This window comes from Anser cygnoides, chromosome 4 (assembly GCF_040182565.1).
Source record: "Anser cygnoides isolate HZ-2024a breed goose chromosome 4, Taihu_goose_T2T_genome, whole genome shotgun sequence".
NCBI lineage: Eukaryota > Metazoa > Chordata > Aves > Anseriformes > Anatidae > Anser > Anser cygnoides.
The window spans coordinates 19,701,530-19,723,059 of NC_089876.1; the positions used below are offsets into that span (position 1 = coordinate 19,701,530).

At 37.9% G+C, this 21,530-nt stretch overlaps 1 protein-coding gene across 5 annotated transcripts in view; it reads left to right on the top strand.

Annotated features, from left to right (window-relative positions):
- The window catches only part of STIM2 (stromal interaction molecule 2), a 66,022-nt gene that overhangs the window by 37,980 nt on the left and 6,512 nt on the right, over nucleotides 1-21,530 (top strand). For 3 of the 5 annotated variants that reach the window (XM_066995738.1, XM_066995735.1, XM_066995737.1), the window contains exons 3-11: nucleotides 7,244-7,358; nucleotides 13,887-13,998; nucleotides 14,619-14,734; nucleotides 16,567-16,744; nucleotides 17,670-17,847; nucleotides 18,442-18,609; nucleotides 18,798-18,898; nucleotides 19,110-19,348; nucleotides 20,993-21,082. In XM_066995738.1, coding sequence (XP_066851839.1) covers nucleotides 7,244-7,358; nucleotides 13,887-13,998; nucleotides 14,619-14,734; nucleotides 16,567-16,744; nucleotides 17,670-17,847; nucleotides 18,442-18,609; nucleotides 18,798-18,898; nucleotides 19,110-19,348; nucleotides 20,993-21,082 — 1,297 coding nt within the window. The remainder of the gene's footprint in view (nucleotides 1-7,243; nucleotides 7,359-13,886; nucleotides 13,999-14,618; nucleotides 14,735-16,566; nucleotides 16,745-17,669; nucleotides 17,848-18,441; nucleotides 18,610-18,797; nucleotides 18,899-19,109; nucleotides 19,349-20,992; nucleotides 21,083-21,530) is intronic. The other 2 variants (XM_066995739.1, XM_066995736.1) reach the window with 1 other exon arrangement.

Sequence of the window (21,530 nt, forward strand, 5' to 3'; positions counted from 1 at the left end):
GTGTCAAGGTGAATCAAAGCAGCAGAAGTTACTCGTAAATTTGTTAAAGTGACTGAAGTTTGAATAGTTCATGAGGAATGCAATTATAGCTAGGGTATGAGATGAATGAAGCTATATATTCAAAGTACTCACCATACATAAAGCAAGACAACTGAAATGTAGCCCTTTCTCTGTGCTTCGTTTTTAAATGTTGGTGTGTTTAGTAAGTGCTAAATTAGCTTTTTTCTGTATTTAGTATCTTGCAGATCAGTGAATACATATTTGCACAGATGTACTAAGACGTTACAAGCAAACCTAAAATTAGTGAAAACTGTAACTTAATTGGAAGATAAACTAGTAATCTATATGTTCCTGTTCTAACTAGTTTTTATCTTAATCTTCAAAAATCTGACATTTTAACAATAAAGTTATCTAATTACCTTATTACTTACTGTTCTGAATATATATTAAACATGTTGCAATAGACACTGCTTCCAAAACAGCTGTCTTCTCTAACTGTCAGTGTGGATAATACTGCTTGTCTTGATTAAAGATGAGAATAGATAATAAACCACGTAATTATAAATAAAGCTTACGTGAGATACAGGAATCTTTCTTAACAGCAAGGCAATGGATTTCTTACTGTTTTCATGCTGCGTGGCTTTTGTTTACAATAAGACTCCTGGAAGAGCAGTATATTGATATTCACCAGCTCTTTTTAATTATTTGGCAGGAAAAATGACAAGATATATTAACTTTCTGCTGTTATACCACTAGTAAAACAGTGTTATGGATTGCAAGCCTATATTTACACTGAGGAAGGAAGTTCTTGTAAATAAGTTATTTTGAGAAAGGAAAGGTGACAAGAAATAAAGATGTTGAACTACTTTAGCTATTTTAATTTGCTAATCTAGTTGAGAACCCCTGGCAGTGATTCCAGAGATCTTGCTTGCATACATCTCTTTTTTGTAAAGCTTCTCATGCCCTGTTTTTGTTGTAGTTTTTTTTATGTAAAATAGAAGTCTCACATAAAACTGTTCCTTAGAGAACGAATTTTTTTTAGGAAGTAGGAAAACTTGAACTTTTATAAGAAACTTTGTTTCCTCAAAAATTAGTAAAGAATTAGTATGAGAATTAGAAGAACTAGAAGAATTAGAAGAATTAGAGTAAAGAATTAGCAAAATATTTTAGGGGAAAAGTGCATCTCTGTGTTTAACATATTGGAAAAATGAGGGGCTGGTAGATAGTGCGTATGTATAGGCAGTTGATGGAATAAATGGACATGACAGACTTCTAGCTTTTGCAAACGTTTTAGAAGATAGGGAGGCAGAGAAGTTACAACCTCCCTAAATTTAGCCAGAGACTCCTGAGGAAATACATCAAAATGTTCTTAAACTGACACGTGTTTTTTAAACTGTCACTTGTGTGACGTAGTTGGAGAGCTTGATCTGCCTTTGTTAGTGCCTCTTGGGACCTCGTTAAACTTCAGGAGCTCACCCCAGGTGTTGTAACTTCAGCTGGGAGGAGATCTACTGTGAGCTCTTGCTTCCTCTTGTTGCCTGCAAATATACACTCAGCAAGATGCGAAATGTCCTTGAAGGTTCCCTTAGTATTCCCTTAATGCTTTGGCATTATCACTTTTATAATAAATGTCCTTAAAGTGGTGTTTGTAGTCGTGCAAGGTAGTTAATGCTTCAGAGTCAGACTGCTGGGCAAAATTGTGTGTTGTAGGGAAATGCCTACTGCAGTGGCTCAGAAACAGTACAACTGTTTTGCATCATCCCGGATATCTCCTGAGCGCGTTTTACATCTCGCTGTGCGAGAACACTATGTGAAGAACATTGATCTTTCAGATGAGTACGCTGAGTGTCCTACCCAGTGCGACAGCCCTCTTCCCCCAAAGCTATCTGCTTACTCTAAAATTCCATTAGTTTTAGTAATCAGCTACATTTCAGCTGCAGGCGTTTTAGTAGAGGTCTTGCTTTTATTGAATTTTATCATTCAGCTGCTAATGCATTTGTCCCTGATGGTTAAAAGGCAAACTCTTCTATCCTCCTGAAGTTTTGCAGCAACTCAGCATGTCTACAGAGTCTGTGCTTTTCAGAGCCTGGTAGGTGGGAGGCAGCCCTGCCCTGAAAGCACGATGGCAGTGCTAGTCTGTGGCTGTATCTGTGCAAAGAAGTCCAGTGGAGCGGCAGCGTCTGTTATCATGGGTACGGTTGCATAGAAACTCGTGCAGACGTGTTTTGGATCAGACCTGCCTCATGCCTTGCCTCCTAGGAGGTGCTTAAGCTAATGTGTAGCTGTCTGCACCTGTTACGTAGCATTGCAGGCAGTTAGTCCTGCTGCAATTAAATGCTCTCTTGGAAATTAATTCCAGCTTCCCTTTGAAGGCATTGCACAGTTTACAGTACGTTTACTGAAAACTTGTTTTAAGCCACAATGTTTTTTTCCCCAGTAGAACTTGTAGATTACTTAAGATACACTTACTTCCACTTTCGTTAGCTACAGACTTTGTTTTTTTGGTGACGTTTACTTTATGCTTGAATAAATTGCCTTATTTTACTCTGTAACACCTTTAGAAGCTATTTCTATGGAGGGAAATGGTGAATGCTGTTGTACCTCAATTGCAGCGTGTTGCCTGTTTAAAAGCACACTTGCCATCAGAACATGGTAAAGCTTGACAGTGCAATAGATGGAGTAAATCTGGTAGCACGGGATGGGACAGCTTTGTAAAAGGCCATTTAAGGGTGACTGCTGTTAGGACTGCCTGTATACTAAGGTAGGGTTAAAGGAAAATTGAGGTTTTGACTTTTTGCAGGTTTTCTTCAAAAGAATTAAAGCTAGAGGAAATAATAAAACCGAAAGGAATAACACTGTAGAAAGGAATGGTTGCTCAAGGGAGGATGGTAACACTTAGCCAGGAGATGTTACTAATTGCTCTTAAAGTAAACTTGTCAGTTGGAGGGTCTATTTTAAGTTTGTGAAACTGAAAATCATAAACTTGTGTCTTTATCCAGAACGAGGAATAAACATAGCATGAGTGCTTCCTTCTGTAGTTAGTGAATGTGGTTAATTTTACTTTTCCACTGTTTAGCAAAAGTATGCAATTGTTCATTTGCTCCTCAAGGAGCAAGGATGTTTTGCAATTTTGCATCTTCCATATTTTTCTGCCCTGCATGCATCTTTGTCATGGATGGCTTTAGTATGTCAGTGCTTCCTTGGTGTCAGACCTGTATTGCATTTTGGTGTCTTTTTTCCTCTTTGGAAGGGTCAGAAGTTTGTGGTTCTTGCTTCAGGCTGGTTTTTAGTTGAATTGGCTGGTTTTTGGTGAATGTTACAGAACTAAAGGCTCTGTGGAGAGGAAGGTGGTGGCTCACCTGACCTTGCCTTGAACTGTTCCGGAGCTCCAGCTTCTGTTGGTGCCAGGAAGAAAGTTTTTCTTCTCCTCCACTTTATTACACTGAATCCTGGGCTCTGGGATGTGATTTTTTTTTTTTGTAGGAGCACAGTTGTTAATGTTACTTCTGGGATCAGAACTCCGGGTTTGATTTTAGGTGTGTGGCTTTCTTTAAAGTAATTTTTACTTGTTTTTGAATTACCTACCTCAACTAATGGCTATTTTACACTTCTTTTTACGTAACTCATCTGCTTTCTTGGTTTCAAATTTGTAGCCTTTAAAAGGCCTTCTCCCTGTTGAATAATTATGTTGGCTAAGATAATACTTAGATGTGTTTTGTCAGAGCTAATTCTTTTAACCTCCCAATTTAGAGTTATTTTTCTAACCTCTTCTTTGTGTACTTAATGGCCAGGGCAACAGAAGAGAGATTAGCTGCCATGAGAAGGAACAGAAAATTCCTCTTTCTACCAGAGTTGTTCTGTTTTTATGGCTTTCTTCAATTTAGGATGCAATTCTTTTTCTTAACAAAGAACTTCCATATTAGGTCAGCTCTTAAATAAAGGTATTTTAAGCAAAAGAGATGTTTGTTGACTGTCTCATCTCTTCATTAGTGAATGCATTTCTTCTTTGATGTTTTCTTATCCAGCTGTACACTCTAATTTTGCCGTTGTGGCTGTCCTGTGTTGTGACTGTCTCAGACCTTAGAGCAATATAGGTGGCATTGAACAGGAGACAGGCACTTTTTTTCATGGAGAAATCCTCAAACACAGGACTGCTCCTGTGGAGTTACTGCAAACTGATTATTAAATGCAAGTTGCTCGAGGTGTTTGTGTGTGGACACCTTGTTTAATAACAGCTCAAATGGGAAAAAAAAAATATTTAGTCAAATACCCTAACAGTCTTTCAGTGTAAATTAGATCTTTTCCACTGTTCTTCTCTCCTTCTGGAAAATTTTGTACTGTGAACTTGGATTTTTCTGTATTTGTGGTGAAATTTGAAATTAGGCTTTCTATCTTTCCCCTCAAGCTTGCATAGCTGTGTTCCCATCAGTGCTGAGTGTGAATGCATCTGTTAACTCCTGCTCCCTCTGCTGGCTTTGTAGCCCAACAACACGAAACCTTGAAAGTTTTCCATTCATTCTTTGCATTGCTTAACTGGTTGTTGGGGTAACCCATGTTGCGTTTTTAAAATTAGAACGCTTTCCTATATAACCTTATAGGGCTCTTGTGTGATATGTAACACCCTGAAGCTTTTCTGTGTATCAGTTGGCATCTGTCATCTCTTTGTTCCTAGCCCTGTCTGTAGCATGATTTTCTTAACAGCAATTCAGACTTTTCCTTGACAGCACCTGTAACTGTTCAGATGTTCCTGTCGTGAAATATTTTGCTTTTGCTGTCAGCTAGCAATAGATGGAAGCAAATTGAAAGCTCTGAGGTATGAGCTTTAGCTGAGGAGGTGCAAAATGTGCTGAAACCTTTAGCTACAGCATGTATTCCGTTCTGTTCCCCTTCGGAAACCACATTGGCCTTTTTAAAACAAATGTCTGTGCCTGTCATAGACACCTTCGATTGTACATTGTGTGCTGGTTGTGGGAATTGCCAGCTTCAGAGTAGTTGTGCCAGTCTGGGAAGTACTCAGAGTTCACACTTGGACTGTGGAATATGCAGCAGATATGTTTCCATATAGTTGCAGCAATCACTCCTTTCTGTGCTTACTGTACTTTTTTTTTTTTACTACTGTTGGACCAGGGTGTTTGAGAAGTTCTGCAAATGGCTCTGCCCCAACAGGCTGCGTTCTCAATTTTCTCATTTAGTACATTTCTCAGATATTTCTCATATGCATGCGTGTGTAAACATGAGCATGCCTTCTTATACATGTATGTAGTAGTAGTTCAAGTGCACATGAAATTATTATTGGCTAAACAAATATTTGAGTAATCAAACTGCTTTAGAAAGCTATTGTCTGTCAGTCAAAAATGCTCTGAGGTGGTAGATGAAAGAGGGTTTGTACCCAACCTGTATTTGGAACCAAAAGATAAGTATGGTATTTATGATTGGATTCAGGAAGGCAATTAGTATTTTATCTGAAGTAGCAGTTAGAGGAGAGGCTTGAATCCCTTCCTGTATTTTAAGACTTCTTATTTTCTTGTAAGAATGAAGATTTTTAATAAGGGGATTTTGGTGTTAGTTTCTTCTTGCATATTTCTGCTATCATACATTGACTGCTTTTCCATCTCCTGCAACTTGAATTAAATCATACCTAGATTTTTTAGGAATGTGGGAAGATCTGCAGATACTTTATTCCAGGAGTAAAGTTTAAGTGGGGCATTTAGCAGTTCACCACTTGCGTGGCATTCTTTGTCACCTTTGTTTGAAGTGGAGATGGCGCATGGACCTGCCACATAAAAAGCTGTTTTTTGTTAGCTGTCTTGACTACCTATAGCAGGTTTTGGTTGGGCTGCATATTCTTCAGGGAACGAGGAAAGCAAGTAATCTCCTGTGAGATGACTTTGCTCTCATGCTAGTTTTCTGGTACTGCTGATAATAAGGTGTCCACCCACAGGTGTGTCTGATGGTGTGCTTTTTAGGGTCTGATACCAATGCAAGGTTAAAGGGAGATGGCTTTGCTAACCAGCATTCCAACTTTTCTAGGCTCTGTGTGAAACAAAAAATAAGCCCGGCACCTATTTGTTATGTTCTGTTTTATTCTTCTGTTGTCTTGCTCGCTTTGTCCACTAGGAAAGCTTCATTCATACCTGCAGTAAGTTTTTTCAGTCTCTCCCTCTCATAATTTTCCCTACTTCAATTCTGACTTGCAGCTGAAGAAATTTCAGTTATGTTGAAACTTGGAAAAAGAATGGGAAGCAGTAGACAGGAGAAGAATTTAGGGGTTTCTCTCTGGCATAGTGCTGTACTACACTGCAGGAATAGTATGGTTTTATGCACACCCAATAATGAATGCAGTATAAGAGCTAAGATTGTTGACTAATGGATATTTAGCACTCCTCAGCTTTTGGGGGAGGGAGGAAGGTCTTCATGGTTGTGGTATCCATTTTTCCTGACAGTGGCCCTACCTAAGAGGATATATGCTAGGGTCTTGCACTTCCATGCTTTTTCTCGCTCTATGTATAAAGAGAAACCATTTGCAATGACTTGTGAAATATTGATACAACACTGTTGTATAATGAGATTGCAGGATCTGTTTTGTTATGCTTACTAACATGCAAAGCTTAGTATTTTGACATAGGCTTTCTATTAATTATTGTAAATGAAATGCCATGTGTAATACTTCTGTGCTTGGAGTATAGCCACTGAGGCATCATTATTAAGAAGAAAATTGTCCCTAAGATGGCTTCTGTTTTTAATTTGAAATGGAACTAAATTTTGTTACCTACTCAAAAGACTAATATTAGTTAACACCTTTCTAACATTCCACAAGCAGTCGCTTTTAACTGCTATAGCAGGATTCAGGTATTACTCCTCATCCTTAAAGGTCTGGTGTGTTTTCAATTATTACGTAGTCATCTTCATCTATTGAAGGTAAGACCAAATGTATTCAGAATGGAAAAGCATGCAGTATGATTTGTGCGGTGCATACTCAGAATCACCAAGTCTAAGGTATATGAATAATGTTGGTAAACGTTGTATACTAGCAATTGCAAATTCAGTTTTCCTAGAGTTTAATAATTGCAGAATCAAGTCTTGTAAGAGTGTTAAACTTCCTTTTTGAGTCTTTGACATAGTCAGCTTACATGAATTGTGTGCTGCTTGCTTGGGGAAGAGATAGTAAAGAATTTTTTTGCCCTGATATACTTGCAGCTTCTGTTTAGAAAGTGATGTTATTTAATTTGTTTTCCTTCTTCAGTTTTTAAGGGAAGATATGCAGTATAAGGATGCCTCTAATAAACATAGCCACCTACACAGAGAAGACAAACATATTACCATTGAGGATCTATGGAGACGCTGGAAAACATCTGAAGGTAGGTTAAAAAAAAAGTGGTTATTGAAATAGACACAACCAATTTTCCACCAAGTTGTTTAGAGTAGTAAGTGGATGACCTCTTCTTCAGCATCTTTATGAATCTGTATCAGTACCCTGATTCACAGGGGTGGGTGTATAAACCCAACTGAAAGCTCGCTCAGTCCAGCTAGTGTTAATTTCTTCTGGACGTGCTGGGTGTATTGTGAGTATGTTAGGATAGCTTTCACACTCATCGGTGTGAGGTTGTAATTTATGGAAGTGACTGTTGCAACCATTGAATTCCAGATGTGTTTTTATTTAGTGAGCAAACCCTACGGATTGCTATCAAGGTGTTTTTTAACATTAATTATACACTGTACTAAGTGGAAAATCCAATGTACTTCTACTGTGTAAATTGTCTTTAGGCTACAAAGAGCCAAAATTCTTTTAGGACTAAGTATTTTGTAAAAATCTTTTGAAACTTGGAATACAGGACAATGCAATGATGACCCAACGTGCATTCCTTGATTTGAATGAAATTATAAGCCACATACTCCAAATATCAAAACACGTACTTGATGAATGGTATACTGTTCATTGCTGAGTATGTTCCAGGATTTAGCGATTAAAAAGTAAATTTGTAGAGGTCAGGAATGTTGGTCAGAGTTAAGAGTAAATTTTAACATTCATAAGCTATTGCGCTAATGATGTGCGCTTAAAGATCTATAAATTAGTATCAGTTGAACAACCAAAGGTTGGACAGAAGAGAAACGAAACTAGGAAGATGACATTCATTCAGCTAATGTAGGCACCTATTTAAGTGCAGTCTGAGGTTATACATTGCAAGTGTTTGCTGTGTAGTAAACCAGTTGTATTTTAACCAGTGGATGTTTTTTGCCTCATCTCTTGCAAGTATTCTTTAGGTACTTGCTCACAGAAGATTTTGTGCAATGAAAACATTGCAACTAAATTCTCTAAGAAGGTTCTCTCTACAATTTTGTCTGACCTACAGTAACTCTTCAAAAATGTAGGCTGTAGTATTATCAGAAGTATCTGTATATAACTTTGTTCTAGGTCTCTTGAGTACAGTGAGCAGTGTGAATAAGACTCAGATTTTGAAAGGACTGTCTGGTCTTCCTGCGTCTGCTTGCAGTGGCTTTGCTCTGCACTGTTCAGGACCATTATAGATACTGAAGTTCTACCACAGGGAAGCCCTTAGAATGAGTCTCCCTAACAGTCATATAAAGGGTGCTTTAGGAAAAGTGGAGTTTATGCTAACAATATTTAAATTTTATGTTGCTAATTGAAATATAACTGTTAGATGCTTGATTATTTTCTTTTTTTTCTGTCTTTTAATTGTACACTAAGAAGTAAAGTTGTTTGTTTTTTTCAACTTCTCACTTAAGCTGCCTAAATTCTGAGATTTCCAAACTCATGTTTTGGTGATTAATAACCTCCTAAGTATTTAGCTTTTTATGTGATGTTCCTCTTTACTGCTTTTTGAACTTAGAAGCAAAGCTATGTGGTCTTGAAATGTCTTTTTTTTCCTCCAATACAGAACTTTTCAAAGTTGCCTCTGAATTTTTTATATGTATATGCACGCTTGGTTTTGGTAATGGTTAGAAAGCATGAAGCCTCTCAAATCTTAAACTATTTTCATTTAACTTTAAGAAACACGTAAGATATTGCTTTTCCTTCCTAGATGTTTTAGGAATACTGATTTAAATGCTGCTAGTTTATAGTGCCAGTTTAATGCAATTTGACAGCATGAAGCAAGAGTGTGGACAGTAGTGTAAATGGTGGTATCAGTAATTTGAAACTTCGTTAAGTAGTCTGTTGAAGTATCTGTGAGAGTTACAAGCTCTAAATAGTGCCCTTGACAGTGCCTATTACTGCTTATGCAGGAACGTCTCCTGGATTTAGTGCTTCTTATTTTATGCTGAGTAGAATTGTCCTTTCTTCCCCATAAAGATAATTTTCTCCAGATGTTTGTCTTTTTGTTTGATACAAGGTGGACAAGATTTGAGGGAAGAAAGAAAAAAAAATACTGCTTTTTCGTTATTTCTGTCATGAGGCCTGCTTTTGGTATCCCCCCCCAGCTTAAAATCCATAAGTAATAGTCTGTACTGGTGCAAGTTAAAGGGATTTCAAGGCTGCTCTGAGTTTTGCCTGCATGAAAGGAATCACAGCACAGTTTAAATCAGCACCCAGCTTATTGTTGCTCTGTTGCCGCACAGTTTCAAGGAGTCTTTTAGTACAAAACAACTGGCATTCAGTTTAGTTGATGCAACTGACCACTCAAACTTTTAAATCTTGTGATCTAATTCTGTAGAGACAGAACTCTTTAGAGGATTGGCTAGGAACTGGCATAACGTGTAAAGCATAGAAAACCCTGCTTCCTAAAACTCCTCTGTTTTCTGTTACTGTGTCTGTTCTTATGTATGCCTGTTCCTTATGTTCCATATGCTTGTTGTGTGGTGGTTGACTGTCTTTTTAACTAACCAGTATTTATTTATACATGTACAGAGTCTGTCAGCTATTCTCAAGTATCAACCTTAGTTATTGTCGAGTTAAAGTCCAAGTGCAGAGTCGGTATTTATTCTGCCTTGAAGAGGTGGGAGCTGGGAGTTCACAAAGGTGATGGATGAACACTTGCTTTGATGTCTAAAAGGTGATTGAGCAGAAACTGGCATTCAAAGTCCGGTCTCGAGCACCTGTGGCCCTGGCCCTTGTATTCTGCACCCCTTACACCACCCAGATCAAGTCTGCATGAATTTGACTGCTATTAGAAGAGAGATGTTTAAGTATTTAGTATCAGTAGTAAGGCAGTCTGTAAAATCGGGGTAGGAACCTTCAGCTGGATAGCGCCCTGACCTGTCTGGGTGAATAGGGCAGGGAGCTGTATTCTTGGCAATGTAGCATTGTCCCATACAACTTAATTGTTGTGGCAAAACAAAACTGTAGTGGTCAAACCTGGAATTCTTGAGTTGTTTACTTTTGTCAGGCTAACTGTCAGTCTTACAAAAAGCTAGTTTCTACAAACTGTTTTTTTAAAGAAAAAGCGACTATTGTTCTTTGCCATTATGGCTTATTTGACATTTAATGTCATACATCCTGTAGTCTGTGGACTGTTCTGTAATACAAAATAGCTTGTATTATATTTTTTGTATTTGTCTTGTATTTTTTCTTTCACTTATCTGGGGAAAGCAGAAGGTGACCTGAAGTCTACCTTCTTTGGTAGTGGATAAAGATTTTTTTTAAAGGGTTTGTTTGTATATGTGATTACCTGTTTTAATCTGAGGTAATATTTCATAAGTATTCTTGCAGCAGCTAGGACTAAACTGCATGCCATGGAGATGTTATGGTTGTCTTGCGCTTTGTTAATCATTTACTGTCTCAGTTTTTAAATATCGGAGATTGGAAACACACATAGGGCTTGGCTAAGGACGTGTTACCTAAGGCTGTGTGCCATTTGGAGCAGGATGAGTACAGTACTGCAGACGGGCTGTCCTGCATGAGGTGAAAAAAGACATGCACTTGGAGTGTTGTACTGTTGAAAAGATAGAGAGGAAGGTAAATGCTGACCCTGACTCTTAGTTTTTCATGCTATTTAAAACTTGTAAAAACCAGTAGCAGCATATTTTTGTACTAATGCTTTTGAATCCTTCCATGTGTTTGATAGAGAATCATTTTGTTTGTCCGTTTTTCTGTATTGCCTGGTCAGCCTGTTTTCAACTTTAAGCCCAGAATATGGCTATCATTCACTTTTTGCCAATGCTGACATTTTTTGAAATAATGCTGTTGAATGTAGTCTGATTTCTGAAAGGTGCAGGAGGTCCAAACGAGTACTGTAGCTAATACTATAATGTTTTTATTTTGCAGCCCCCTGTGCTATGTGATAAATTTAACATGATATATATAGCCTGATCTTCCAATCAGTTGTGAATAGGGGTTAACAAGGAACAGTTTTCATGGAGGGCCAATCCTGTATACTCCCTTCACCTTCAAGTATGTTATAGCTGTTTTTAAAAAACAGCCACATTGGGATACAGACTGTAACAGCTGATGCAAGCCTACAGACTGAGTGCTGCATTGGGGCGTAAATGTTGTGGCTTTTATACCTGCCTGCCCAAAGCATACTGCTGACATTCTCAATCTCAAGATAGCTATTTGTGAAAATCAGTGTGAGAGGGAAGGTTATAATGATACTTCTTTTAATGCTCTATGCTTTTAACTTACAGTAGTTGTCAGTTGCTACTCCACTATCTGAAGGACTATGCTCCTTTTGGGTGATTAAAATACGGAAAAGTCACTACCTCAGCTTGCTTATTGGAGATGTCACATTCGAATTGCCAGTGCTGATCGAGATGAATTTCAGCTGGCCAGCTTGACTTTCAGTATGCTCCTGTCATCAGTGCTCTTCTGTTATGCTTCAGTAGGCTATAAATGCTTCTGCAGGAAAAAAAAAGCCCAGTTTACTTCTCACTGTTGAAGAATAAATTCATACACTGGTCATAAGGTCTTGTTGGAGACGAGTCAAGCAATACTTCTGGCCAGTATATGCCATGTAGAAAACGCAAATGGAAAGAAACAGTTTGAAAGCTTTCACTGATTCCAGTCTCCCAGAGCTCCGCTGTGGTGCTGCAGGAAAGGGAGGACAGGGCTCCACCTGGAAAATGTGGGGATTTGTGGGCCTAGCACTAGAAATTCACTGATGCAGAAGCAGATTACAAGTGTCCGAGCAGCGTCAATAACCTACAGAAAAGTCTTCTGCAGAATAAAGCTTTCTGATGGATTAAGCACCTGTTGTGCAACCTCATTTTGGGACCTGGAGCAAATTGACTGGCTTGAAGGTTGGCTTTATAAACTGACAGGTTAAACTGCAGGTTTCTCTTGCAGTTTTTGTTTCTGTATTATAATGGTCTCGGACCCTCAAACAGTACGGATATCTAAATGAATCCCTTAAGTTGAAGGAAGCTTCTGTGGTGATAAGAGGAAGCTTCAATGGACCATTATTGTTGTATGGAATGCTTGTGTTCAGTTTCCCCTGAGAGTCCCCTGGTCTACTTCCACACCCTGATCAGTGCTCTAGTTGAAAAGTGATTTTCTGTGTATTTCAAATAAAACATAGGTGAAAAAGCAATCAGTTATTGCATAAAGTCAAAATCTAACAGTTTCTACAAAGAACTAGTATACTTTAAAAATAAATTCTAAATGTAGAAATTGTGCTTCGTGTAAATTCAAGTGTATTTCATTAGAGCCCAGATGATATTTCTTAGGTGAAAAGTTTAAAATTACTGCTGAGTTTTGTGTGTGTGTGTGTGTATATGTGTATATATATAAAAGCAATTTCACCGAAGTCTTGACAGTGTGACTACCAGGTATTTTCATCAGAAGTGAAATTTCTCAAATTTTCCATTTATCAACTCAGGGAATTGTGTTACTTCCAAAATTGCATGTTGTACTGTCAGTGAAATCTGTAGTGTGCAGTAGCTATTTTAGATACTTTTTGTATGTCAAATCAAATTGGTGCATTTGCTTTGAATCAGTTTGTGAATCTGATGTTTGCAGGATGCAATTAAGGATGATCTGGATGATCGTAGTCACCGTTTTTGAAATGCTTAGAATCAGTTGTGAAACTGATCTTTCCATATTCAAGAAACATTTAAGAATCTTTGCAATGTGCAAACGATCTGTTTACAAATAGCTGAGACATCTTTTATCAAAGCTTAGAGTATTATGACAAAACTGTCTGCTGTAAGATCAACACCTGGACAACAGCTTGTGGTGCTAAAGCAGAGGAAGAAATGGAAATAGCGTGCTGAGGAGGAGTAATACTCTACCTATACGAATGGCTGCAAGCGGTTTGTATTGTGAGTGTATTTCAAAAGCTTGTAAGTGGGTCTGAAAGGTGTTCTATTTCTAGTTATCTGAATTGATCAAAACCTGAAATGTTTAAGCTTGTTTTTCAGCTGTCCTGATTGTACGTGTAAGATGCTGTCTCTGCCCAGCTTTGTCACGTGCGAGTAGTTCTAGAGAGCAGATTTTTTCTTCTACTCTCTGCTCTTCTCTCCTTCTCTCCCCTTTTGTGGTCAGTAGGCACAAGCCTCTGAAGATTCTGGTGAAAATGGGTCCCTGGGAGAGATCTTGGTACCTTGCCTTAAATGGTTACAGCACCTGCCGACAGACATATGCTTAGTACAGCAAGAGTAGCAAGGACAAAATGATTGAGGCTGAGATCATTAAGTGGATTTGTCACAAGATGCAGTCCTGATTTAAATATATCAGTAAAATTATTCTGTGGATTTTTAATAAAGAAATATTGGTTCCATGCTTGTTTGTTTATCGTGTGCTTCTCAGAGGAAGCTTAGGCAAATAAGGAAAATGCAAAATGCCAGAAACACATCGGTTAGTGTGAATGCTAATGTATCTGCAATTCTATTTGGCTAAAGCCTAATGCTCACTAACTTCCTTTTCTACTGCTTGTCTTCTATGTCTTGCTATTGATTTTTGTGAAAATTAAGTTAATCAAACACTTTTCTTCTAGTTCATAACTGGACTCAAGAGGACACCCTTCAGTGGCTGTCAGAATTTGTTGAACTGCCCCAATACGAAAAGAATTTTAGAGACAGCAATGTCAATGGAACAACGCTTCCCAGGTGAATTTCTTCTGAATTAGTTTCAAATGATTCCCTGTAAGTTCTGCTGATTTAGTCAGTATGTGAGGCCAACTATGTGAACTTGAAGTCTAACAAGACATGGTTGAATGCAAGAAAAGAGAAATGCCCTTGTGCTTCCAAAGAGCTGGCTGTTTTTTTCTGCCAAAATAATTCCAAATATAATTTGCATCCAGCCGTTCCTTTCATTTTAGCCTTGTTTCTTCCTGTTGAAATTTCTATCAATGATCACACAATTCTGTACGTTAGCTCACTTTCTTTTGGACAACTTCCAATATATTGCATGGGTATATATCAGAACTATCTGCAGAATCCTTCTTCTTGAGCATAGTTACCAAATCTGAGTATTGTGTATATTTTCTGGAGTTGGTTTCACAAATTTATAGATCAACTATTGCCTTTAGCTGTGCCAGATGGATTAATGATTATTCCAGAAAAAGTGGAACAGGGAAATGTGGAACAGGTCAATCTATTGTATCTTTTAATTTAATTGCATGACTATAATCCATGTAACCAGAAAATTCCATACATTGTGGGTTTATTTTTTCATGGACTGGTTTGAATATAGCTTGTGAAGTAGGTAATGTTTTTGTCATTAACAGGATAGCAGTAAATGAACATGCTTTCATGATCTCTCACCTCAAAATAATTGACCGGAGTCATAGGCAGAAACTTCAGCTTAAAGCCTTGGATGTTGTTTTATTTGGACCTCTCACACGTTAGTATTTTTTTGTATTTTTTCTTGTATTTTAATTGTAGGAGTTCAACAGAAAATACTTCTAGTGAGGCTTGATGCTGTAGGTAGGATGGTTTATTTTATATTGTGGTTGCACTGCTGGATTGCTTGGCATATGCTATGGAACTGGACAATGAATTAAAGCTTGTAAGGATGCTGGAAAGGCCCACGTGTGTTTAAGACTAGAATTGTAGAATTTTAGAATGTAATAATTTTGGTGTATCCCCACTAGGCTGCATGTTGGCTTTTGTGTTGCAATAAGTACGTTCTAAATGTTTCTGACTATGTTTAAGTTACACTTCTAGCTAATGTTACATTCACCTCCAAGATATCTTGGACAGTGCAAGCTGGGATGTTGAAATGAGAGGGGGTGACTCCTCACTCCCTGTCCCAAACAGGAGGAGATTGTGATTCAAATCCAATGCCAATGTCTTTTGTGCACACTCGAGCTTCAGTGCAGTTAAATATAGTACTGCAGTTCTGCATCTAACACATTTTAGCTTTTGCAGACATTTCCTTACCACATCACCAGTGGTCTACACGCTTACTTGTACACAGTTACAGTTCTGTTGTGTTTCTGTGCGTGTTGCGTGCTCGCAAACTAGGAAGCCCTTCCAGAGCTGGTAGTCAGTTAGGAGAGTAATGAATGACTTTGCAAAAGACGGATCAGATCTGAGCTGGGGATCTAGGGGGAAAAAAACACTAGTACAGCACCTTTAATGCTTACTGGTCCATTGGAGCAGTCTTGAAGCGCTTAGTTTTGCATGTAGGAGGCTTAGCTGTGAAAATAATGCAAAACTATTTTTCTGTTCTCTAGAAGCTGCCAAAACTGCTCGTGTAACTTAAATAGCCCTGAAATTAATACAGTTTTTACAGTGTTTTACCTCAACACACTTGGCACACACCCATTGTGATATTAAACAGTGGCCCATCTGAAGTGTTTTTTTGACATCAAGATACTTGATTCTTAACCCTCGTTCTCCAGGATGCCTGTCCTCGTGATATGCTGTTAGATTAGTCAGCATAGTTTGGGTGAGGTCCTGTTTTTTGTCTGAATTCTGGAGAGAAAAAGGCTGCGTCTAGCAAAGTCTACCATCAAAATGACTCTTCTTAACCAAACAAACTTGAGAAAAAATGATGCTTGCCAAGCATGGACTCTGTGCTGCATAAGCTATATTGGAGCATTTTAACCACATGTTCTGTTTGGGAAACAGTTTTGTGGTTAAAATTCTTTTAAAAGTTTGTGTTACAAAAAGTTTTTGTTTTTTATAGTTCAAGTAACTATAAAAGTTGTGCTAACAAAGTAGCATATGTGAATCTTGGATATAATACTTTGACAATTGAGATTTTGCTTTGGAAAAGTGCTGCTACTAGCTAGTTGCCTTCTAAAAATCCATTTTGTACAAGAAAACTTTTAATTTAGCATTAGGGTATTTCAGAGGGCACAAATGGAGGAGAACTTACTGAAATATAACTTAAAGTTCTTCCCAGGGTGATAAAGTGTAATTGGGAAAGCTCTCTTAACTCACTGAAATATATCGACCATGTAATTTAAAAATTAGTAAGTTTTCCTCAATGTAATACATGTTTTAGTATAGACTGTAGATTGTATTAGAACAGAATGGCTTATGTTGCATGAGAAATGCTCTGGAATGAGAGACAGTTGTTGAAGATAGTTTGAGATAAATGAGTTGGAATTTTGTTTAGCATCAGGTTCCATCACCTTTTAGGCTGCACAGGAAAAACAAAAAAAACTCTGCAGTGTATTCTGTGTATCCATGAAATGGTTAGTGATCATGTTATTCTCTGCACAGGTCCCCCTCACAACTGGATGAAAGATTTTGTATTAACAGTTTCTATAGTTATTGGTTTTGGAGGCTGCTGGTTTGCATATACCCAGAACAGAACCTCCAAAGAACACATCACAAAAATGATGAAGGACTTGGAAAGTCTCCAAACAGCAGAACAAAGTCTTCTTGACTTGCAGGAAAGGTATGAAAACAAAGCTTAACGTTTAGTTGTCCTTGACTTCATTTTGTGGTGAAATATAAATACAGACCATTCATGCTCATAAATACTGTGCCTTAAAGCTTCCTTTGGATTTTGTTAATCTTTTTACATGGAAATTGTGATGTCAGTGATGAAGGGTTTTTGGGTAGATATTGCTCCTGGATGTTTTAGAATATAATAATAATGGTGAGAGTAGAGAATACATGTTCAGCCTTTTTAATCTATTGATTTAGAAGTACGTGTTGTTATATTCATATAATCAGTTTATTTTGGAATCTCTATTTTCTTTACGTACATTGAAATGAGAACATGGAACTATCTTTTTCCTGTTTTAAGCTTTTAAGTTTGAAATAGACTTTGGCTGATTACTTTGTATTGCTTATTTAGCATTATGATAGTTCATAGGCTTCTCTTGTACATACATAACTCAATTTTCTATGAAGACTGCTATTTTGATCTTATTAAACTTTTAATGAAGGTTCAACTGAAAGTTGGCATATTTTGTCTGACACTGGACATTTCATTGTGATGCTGCACATTCATGCAGCTTGTACAGTCTTGATTATTACAGAATTGCAGAATGGTTGAGGTTGGAAGGGACTTCTGGAAGTCATCTGGTCCAACCTTCCTGCTCAAGAAGGGACACCTAGAGCAGGTTGCTCAAGATCATGTCCAGGTGGCTTTTGAAGATCTCCAAGGAGGGAGACTCCTTACTGGGCAACCTGTGCCAGTGCTCGGTCACCCATACAGTAGAGTAGTATCTCCTGATGTTCAGAGGGAAACTCTTGTGTTCCAGTTTGTGCTAACTGCCTGTTGTCCTCGCGCTGGACACAATTTCTTCTCAAGAGGGTGGCAATTTTTAACAAACATGCTGTGTATTTTCTCATTTTTCTGTTCGATTGTGAAGGCTTGAGAAGGCACAGGAGGAGAACAGAAATGTAGCTGTGGAAAAGCAAAATCTGGAGCGCAAAATGATGGATGAGATCAATGATGCAAAACGAGAAGCTCATCGCCTAAGGGAGTTGAGGGAGGGAGCTGAATGTGAGCTCAGCAGACTCAAATATGCAGAGGAAGAGCTAGTACAGGTACCTGCAAACTGTATGTATTTTAATGTTGACTTTAATTTGGTCCTTTATTAGATCTTTAGGGTTTAAAGCAGCCTTTCTCTGACACTAGATTTGAATGGAAAATTCTGAAAGTACTAAAAGCAAAAGTCTGTCAATCATGTCATAGTTTCAGGAGTATTTTGCAACATAAAAGGACATCACTATATATTAGTGTGTTATCATAATGTAACTGGATTCATGGAACAGGATATAAGAGAGCTTGTTTTCTATCTTGTTACCACATGAGAAGTAGTAGCTTTGTATCACTCTTGAGTAGTAATAGAGGATTTATAGTGCTAAATCAGTGTGTTGTCTTACAAATACTTGTAAGCTTCAAGTGAGTGACTATATATCACCAGAGAAAATCTGAGTGTAATATAGTACATGGAAATTCACATGCCTTAATTTCAGAAATGCCTCGTCTGCCTTCCTGACAGATGGGCACTTGCCAAAGCTTGGTGTAAAGCCTTAATACGTTGCTCTGGGTTTAAAAAGGTGTTTATATTTTATTGTCTTCTGCTGTCAGTTCTAATGAGAATCTTGGTGATGCTTTTATTTCTTTTTGAATGCTAGGTTCGCATGGCTCTGAAAAAGGCTGAGAAGGAATTTGAGCTGAGAAGTAATTGGTCTGTTCCTGAAGCTTTACAGAAGTGGCTTCAGTTAACACATGAAGTTGAAGTACAATATTACAATATCAAAAGACAGCACGCAGAAATGCAGTTAGCAATCGCCAAAGATGAGGTACTAATTTTTACTTTTTGGTTACTTAAGAGCAATATCTTGCTAGGTAAATGAAAACAGTAAATGCAAATCATTCAGATAAGCGTATGGATATTTTTCTGCTCTGAGATGATGTATGCTGCCTATCAATATTGCTAATGTTTTGCTGTCTGCAATAAATATATAACATAAGCATTTCTGCTTTATAGGCAGAAAAGATAAAAAAGAAGAGAAGTACTGTATTTGGAACATTACATGTTGCACACAGCTCCTCACTGGATGAAGTGGACCATAAAATCCTTGAAGCAAAGTAAGACTAATAGCAGGATGCATGTTTTTTTTCTGACTGTATTCCTGAAATTTGAACTTACTATCTTAGTGTTTTTGCACTTTTATGTGGAACAGCTTAAAAGACATTAAAGTGGGAATATTTGCAGTCTTAATGGGCCTAGAATGACTGCACTGGTGTTGCTTTGCTATTAAGAACAGAATAAGTAATTTTAATGCTTGCTTTTCTTCAGGAAGGCGCTCTCTGAGTTGACAACCTGTTTACGAGAGCGTCTTTATCGATGGCAACAGATTGAGAAGATTTGTGGTTTTCAAATTGCACACAACTCTGGGCTACCGAGCTTGACCTCCTCTCTGTACTCTGATCACAGCTGGGTAGTTATGCCTCGAGTTTCCATTCCTCCATATCCAATTGCAGGGGGAGTTGATGACTTAGATGAAGATACTCCTCCAATAGTTTCACAGTTTCATGGTAAGTGTTAAGTTCGGTAAAAATGATGGGAAAGCTTTGGAACATGGGATTTTAAAATTAGGTGGGAGGAGCATCCTAAAATCATATAGGGTTGGATGAAAGAAGCAACAAAATTCTGTGTAACTTTTCAGATCTCTTTTGGGACTTGCATAAATTGAAAATAAGGTTTTGCAATAAAGATGAAGGAGAAAAAGCCTTTGTTCACCCAGGTGGGGGTGGGAGGCACCAAGGGTACAGAGTCAGCTAAGGTTTCTAAAGTCTACTTGTCATGCTTGGTTTTCCAGTAAAACAAAAACTTATCTGTAGTGCTGATTTTTTTTCTTCTTAGCACGTTTATTCTTTCAGATGGAAGGGATGGAGTTTGCCTAGGGTTCCTTGTGCTACATAGCTTTTCAAACATTCTTCAAATCCTGTTGTTGTCCAAGTGAAGCTTTCAGGGAGAATGTTTGTGTTGGGATACATTGGGTGGTTTGAGTGTGAAGCACAGAGGCCAAATGCTGGAGGGAGGGAAATCCAGCTTTGGTTAAACTATGATGAAAGTATATACACTGGGGATTCAGACCACCCTGGTATCTTGAGTCATTACGTCAATACAAGAGCCTGTTTCATGGAAGTTTTGATTAACTGGACTCTGGAGGCATATCAAAAGATGAGCTTCCATGTAGCTTTTTAAACAAGCAATATCAAGCTGGGGAATAAGTAGGGAAGAAATCTTTGTTATGTGTGTACATTTTTCTTCCAGGGCTGGAATTCTTAGAATCAATTAGAATTTTAAAAGCACATAAGGAGAATGCCATTTTGCTGGCTTTGTTTCATGTGCTTGGGGCATGTTTTCGTTCTAAATATACCAGTGTTTTTGCATGTATTCCGTGGAGCCCTTTGAAAAGTTTAATACCAATGCAATGCTATTTTTTCTGCAAGTTATGGTTACTTTTAAAGAATACTATAGCCTTCTCTATAAGGGCTTTGATTTAAAGCTTAGTAACAAATTCCTTGGATGACCCAGTAAGATGTGGATTCCAACGTCCAAAATTCCAAGAAAGAATATGGAGTAACCTGTGATGTGATTTTAAAACAGAGCTCCATTTACTATCGTGACCTTCCAGATAGTCTAAAATGGCAAACCACTGAAATGTGTATGTAAGACTTCAGACGTGATTTCAGTCTGTCTTCTTGTTCAGGTCTTGCATGAAAGTGAAGCCAGAGAGCAACAAAGTGCAGCTGGTTCAGAGGAACTAAGATTAGAAGGACTGTATAGTTTCGAAGAGCACATGTAGTTGAAACTTCTGTTTTTGTTAAAATTTAGTTTGTCTTTTTGGAAGTGTTTAGCTAATGAGCGGTATCTCAGTGAATCGGTGATGAAAGTTACCTAAATCATAATAACATTACAGGAACTTTAACTGTGTTTTCTGAGTTTTGATGAAGCATAAGTGTCTGCTTTTTGTACAAGTGATTGCATGAGAGAAGTAACTTTTTAGTTTACTAGCTTTTACAGTTTGTGCTATTTTCAAAAACAAACAAACTGGAAATGTTTGGGACTGGGGAAACAGAAAATATGTTCAGTGATGTTCCTGAAATCCATTCAGGAAGAGTCAAATTATCATGTGATACGTTGGTAACTGCTAAATTATTCCCATCCTTTAGAGAAAAATGACAAATGCATACAAGGAAGGACAGAAGCAAAATGGCTTGTCTCACTCATGAGGCTTCAGGCAAAAGGCAGTATGCAGACAGGTCAGTTACAAGCAAGACTTTCAGCATCTGGACATAACTGAACTGTCTGGTCTAGGCTGTTACCTGGCCTTAGCATCCTTTGATATCTACTTAAGGTTGGCATAGTTGGCAGTCAGATGGACAGACTTCTTTGCGCTTCGGCAAGAAATATGATAGGCTAAAATGGTGTGAAGTAATGGATCTGTTTATTCCTGAGCTGAAGAACAGCAGGAGGAGATAAAGTAGATGAACAAGGCTGAAATGAAGTCATTACAAGAAAGGGATAGTGAAATTTTCTGCTTTCCATTGACTGGCTAGGGTTCAGCTGACTCCTTGATCTAGTGGGTTTCATTTGCACTATAAAACTGATTCTAAGTTGTCATAGCTGAATCCTTCATAATCCTGCACATATGCACCTGTAAGGAAACAAAATGCTTATAATTTCTCTTAAAAGTCAGTGGTGGTCTTG